The sequence below is a fragment of the Coregonus lavaretus genome, assembly GCF_964263955.1.
Source record: "Coregonus lavaretus genome assembly, chromosome: 28".
NCBI lineage: Eukaryota > Metazoa > Chordata > Actinopteri > Salmoniformes > Salmonidae > Coregonus > Coregonus lavaretus.
The window spans coordinates 28,646,550-28,652,099 of record NC_140015.1 but is presented as its reverse complement, the minus strand read 5'-3'; the positions used below and the strand labels follow the sequence as shown (position 1 = coordinate 28,652,099).

Sequence of the window (5,550 nt, the reverse complement as noted above, 5' to 3'; positions counted from 1 at the left end):
ACCGCGTCTCACAAGGCCACAGTGGTTGGAACCAAAAATCTCAAATTTGGACTCCAGACCAAAGGACACATTTCCACCGGTCTAATGTCCATTGCTCTTGTTTCTTGGCCCAAGCAAGTCTCTTCTTCTTATTGGTGTCTAGTAGTGGTTTCTTTGCAGAAGGCCTGATTCACGCAGTCTCCTCTGAACAGTTGATGTTGAGATGTGTCTGTTACTTTAACTATGTGAAGCATTTATTTGGGCTGCAGTTTCTGAAGCTGGTAACTCTAATGAACTTATCCTCTGCAACAAAGGTAACTCTGGGTCTTCCATCCCTGTGAGAGCCAGTTTCATCATAGCGCTTGATGGTTTTTGCGACTGCACTTGAAGAAACTTTCAAAGTTCTTGAAATGTTCTGTATTGACTGACCTTCATGTCTTAAAGTAATGATGGACTGTTGTTTCTCTTTAAGATGAAGCTTACCATTTGGGCAAGTCATGTTTCAAATGGGAGGATTGACATGTTTCCCAATGCTGATTTCGAGATTCAGAATCTGATCAACAAAGCGCACAGCAACACACTGAAAAAACAAACAGTTAAACAGCATCTTGTTAAGCTGCAGGGAAAGTTTTCGACTACTTCCCGGAGGAGAACAGGAGACAAGACGACTGGATACAGGACCCCTTTCGAGTGGAGATGGGAAGCGTCACGTTGCCAAGCAACGAAGAGGATCAGCTGGTGGAGCTGTGATTTGATCGCGGACTGAGCATGCGCTTCCCGGAAACGTCACTGCCACAGTTCTGGTGCAGCATAACAGGAGAGTATCCTGCTCTCGCCTGTCATGCAATCAGAATCATGCTAAAGTTCAGCATTACCTATCTGTGTGAAAGTGGCTTCTCTGCTATGGCCGTGCTGGAAACTAAAAGCAGAAACAAACTGGACAGCCAGCATGACCTCCGAGTTGCCCTGTCAACCATCACCCCAGACTTCAATAAACATATCAAACTGAAGAAACACCCCCAGTTTTCCCACTGATGGGCCACACACGCGCACACACACACACACACACACACACACACACACACACACACACACACACACACACACACACACACAATAAATAAATAAACAGGTAAATTAGTTATTGTTCAGTATGTTCATTATTATTGTTAATTAATTCTGACATTCATATTACATTTTATTGAACTGGTTAAAAACGTACACCTTTAAAAACAACTTTTCAAGGTTGTGAAACTATTCACATGGTAATTGGTGATTACGAAATCCTAATGATTGTTGTTTTTTCTATTTTAAACACTGGTATGTGTTACTGTTCATTAACATTATTGGACTGGTTTTTATGTCATGTTCTGAGTCTGATCATTTATTACACCCTACTCCTGAACTGGTTGCCTAATTAAATGGCTTATTCTCTTGAATTTATAATAAATGTTTTCTCAGTTAATATGGCTGTGTAATGACTTTCTTTAATACCATAATAGTAGCCCATTGAGACAGAGTCTATTTTGCAAGTGAAGCCTGCCCAAGAAGGCAGCTGCAATACAACATTACAAAATGTAATCATCAACAGTCCATAATATTGGGTCGCGACTCAATTGTCTTGGTCAATTTTGGGTCCCCAGGCAAAACCAGTTGAGAACCACTGCTCTAAAGGGTCACTCCCTAGGTTGTGGTGTTTGCATAAGAAAGCCTGGTCTCTCTCGCTCTCTTTCTCTCTTTCTCTCTTTCTCTCTCTCTCTTTCTCTCTGTCTGTGTGCAAGTAGATGAAGCACTCTTTGTGTTCAGAGTGAGTGGGTGGTTATAATACTGAGAATGCACTCAGGACAAACAAGGACAAGTGACACCATTTATCAACATATGGCACCCTCTTCTGGTTACTTTGCTGAACAGTCTTTATACCTGAAAAGCTGAAGCTGTGAGAGTGAGCAGTGTAGCATAGAGAAGCTGTATGTACATTGGAAGAAATATTACTGAGGTTTTCTGAGTTCTTGTCAAATGTGGAAACAATATGTTTCAAGGAATGATAATGTCAGGCATGGCTTGTAACCAGCGTTCTAACGTGAAGAAATGGAAGAACAGACTGAATGCGAGAGATAATATATTCACTCTAAAATTGTGCTTCTTTATCTTCAGTATTAAAGCTTTCACATCCCCAATTAAGGCTCTAATGCACTTTTATTTAACTTTGTTTTCCTCCTCCTAGAGTGTCTGAATGACTAGCTCCATACACAACAAAGTGAGTCATCAGGACTCCCACTGTCTCTGTCTCTCCACCCTGCTGACTCCTCTCTAGTTCAGAATACTTATTAGGAAATAACTCTGAGGAGTCACACTGAGGGAAGTTTTACTTTCTCTAAAGTCACAGCCTCATTAGGTTTTGGTTGATGCCTGTTGAAAGCTCTCTGGTAGATAGAAAGATTGTTTGGACCCTCTATGTTCAGAGTTTGTGATAAAGTAGAGTATAAGAGTTTGTAGAAAAGCATAGTTATATGTGTCTGTGATATTCTGTTTCTGTATAGTAATCACTGTCTTTCTCTATGTTGCTGTTTTGGTATTTTGTCTCTCTCTCTCTCTCTCTCTCTCTCTCTCTCTCTCTCTCTCTCTCTCTCTCTCTTTCTCTCTCTCTCTCTCTCTCTCTCTCTCTCTCTCTCTCTCTCTCTCTCTCTCTCTCTCTCTCTCTCTCTCTCTCTCTCTCTCTCTCTCTCTCTCTCTCTCTCTCTCTCTCTCTCTCTCTCTCTCTCTCTCTCTCTCTCTCTCTCTCTCTCTCTCCCTCTCTCTCTCTCTCTCAGAGATGATTCGTTCAGCCACCCCATTTCCTCTGGTCAGTCTGTTCTTTATGTTCATCGGCTTTGTGCTCAACAACATCGGACACGTCCAACCTCATCGCACTATCCTGGCCTTTGTCTCTGGAATCTTCTTCATCCTCTCAGGTAATCTTCTCGTCTTCCATCTCTTCCTCATCCTCTTCACCTCCTCTTCTCTCTCCTCTTCTTCCCTGCTTCTCCTCCTCCTTGTCTTCTGTCTCTGCTTCAGCTACTGAATGTGACAATGTATATCTCTCTTTAACACAATCACTATCTGTCTGTCTGTCTCCCTCTCTATGTCTGTCTGTCTCTCTCTCTCTGTCTGTCTGTCTCTTTCTCTGACTGATGTTCAGGCTTTGAAGGTTTGTTTAATCTCTCTCTCTCTCTCTGTCAGGTCTGGCTCTGGTGGTAGGTCTCGTGCTGTATATATCCAGTATTAATGATGAGATGTTGAACAGGACTAAGAGCAGTGAGTCCTACTTCAGCTACCGGTACGGCTGGTCCTTCGCCTTCGCTGCCATCTCCTTTCTGCTCACTGAGGTACAACATTTGTTGTAGAAAAAAATCTACATAGTATGATAGTTCACTACCAAAAAATATGTTTTTTTATTGTCACATACACCGGATAGGTGAGGTGAAATGTGTTGTTTTACAGGGTCAGCCATAGTAGTACAGCACCCCTGGAGCAAATTATGGGTTAAGTGCCTTGCTCAAGAGCACATCGACTTTTCACCTTGTAGGCTCAGGTATTCGAACCAGCAACCTTTTGGTTACAGCCCAACGCACTAAGTTAACTGTCGTCTGCTGGTGTGGTACCCTCTCTTCTGGGTCTTCTGGCTCTCTATACTACAGAGCGCAGTGTCCTCTAACCTTTATCCTCTGTCTGTCTGTCTCTCTCTCTCTCGCTCTCTCTCTCCTCCAGAGTGCGGGTGTCATGTCCGTCTACCTGTTCATGAAGCGCTACACTGCCGAGGAAATGTACCAGCGCCACCACCCCGGCTTCTACCGGCCACGCCTCAGTAACTGCTCTGACCACTCCGGTCAGTTCTTGCACCCGGAGACCTGGGCACGTGGACGCAGCCCCTCGGACATCTCCAGTGAAACCTCGCTCCAGATGAGCGCCAGCTACCCGGCCCTGCTCAAGTGCCCCGACTACGACCAGGTCTCCTCCTCGCCCTGCTGAAGAGGTCATCAGGTCAGGGCAGGTCGCCAGAGGTCAAGGGTGAGAGGTCATAGGTGATGTTGCTTTTAGATACTGATCTAAGGTCAGCTTTCTTTTTTCTTTGTTAAGTTATAATTTTATTTTTTTCAGGAGTATTCACTTCTCACATATTTTTTATTATATCAGGATACTGCCACTGCTTAATTAACTTGATGAGGACCAAACTAACATTTACACAAATGTTTGAATGGTTGCCCTGTTTCAGTAAAAAGCTGAGGGATGGGGCTGGAGAAATGGAACCACTCTCAAATTCATAGACAGAACTATGGATGCAAGGACTGGCCATCCATGATATCAAAATTATAGTTACCATATTTTGAAGCTAAATAGTGTTTGTTTACAAACATTGTCATGAAACAAGCTTTTATTTTGGGTTCTGATGGGGTATGACAGTTGAACTAATAAGCACATGAGGCATTTATAATATTATAACATCATATTCTTTAGAGGTCAAAGCAACTGCAGATTGCACCTTTAAATGTGTATGTGTAATATGTTAAATTGTGTAGTTTGCTTCATGTTGGAGTTTTTTAATTGATGTGTCCCTGCTGGCTCATGGATCTGCCAACATTACGTTTTCATGTTTATGGAATCTCCCCCCAAACAATGCCTTATTTATCTATAATGTAAAAATGAATTATTTTAAAGTCATTGGTATTCATTCTTAGACAGATTTTTTATACATACATATTTATAACTGTTCTACATTGTATGAATATAGCTAACCACTGTAAATCAAGTCAAATGTGTAGTTGCGGCTTAAATTGATTAATTCTGAGTGTCAGCTTCGGGCCTTCAGCATAGCAACTGTTGCATACAAACTGTACTGTAAAATATCTGGGGAATATCTAAATGTGGGAAATAAATAGACTTTGTGAAATCTTTTTAATGACATTGCCTGTGCATGGACTGCAAAGATCTTGATGTTTCATTTCATTCATTAACTCAGGCCGGTTTCGTGATACTGATGGTTTGAGAACTAACAGCAGGTTAGGAGAATTAACAGAGGTTAGGAATATGGTTAGGGTTTAGCTAAAATGCAATTGTCAACAACTGCTATCCCCAACGTGACATCTCGATGGCACTGTACTGGTAGCCGCAATCGTACAAACCATCAGTCTCGACAAACAATCAGTATCATAACACCGGTTTTGCTTCCATGTATTGTAATGTCACATCAATACACTGGGAGTCAGTGTTGCATCACTTACACTATAAAGCAGACAGAATCCCTTCAGGTCAGAAGGGTATAGAATCAGGAAGTAAACACCCATCTGCCCACTGTGTTACCTAAGAACTCTGTCCCCCTCTTTCAAATGATCTATTTGCACACCTTATCTTGGCACGGTGTAGCTATTTATTGGCCAATTAAGTGGGGAAGTCATATTACTCTGACCTTATCTACATCTGTTTGCTGATCAATAAAGGGTTTCTCATAGACTTTAACCATCAGTAAAGGGTTTCTTGTACTGTAGACTTTTTCCACCACTCCATATTGACCATCTGTCTCTAAACAGTTGGTTG

General features: G+C 42.0%; 1 protein-coding gene across 1 annotated transcript; it reads left to right on the top strand.

Annotated features, from left to right (window-relative positions):
- The first annotated feature begins 3,204 nt into the window (after positions 1-3,204).
- Positions 3,205-4,910, top strand: LOC311103597 (voltage-dependent calcium channel gamma-5 subunit-like). Its single transcript, XM_084145192.1, has 2 exons — positions 3,205-3,344; positions 3,727-4,910. Exons 1-2 carry the CDS (start codon positions 3,252-3,254, stop codon positions 3,985-3,987), a joined length of 354 nt encoding a protein of 117 aa, XP_084001318.1. The 5' UTR covers positions 3,205-3,251; the 3' UTR covers positions 3,988-4,910.
- Positions 4,911-5,550: the final 640 nt, after the last annotated feature.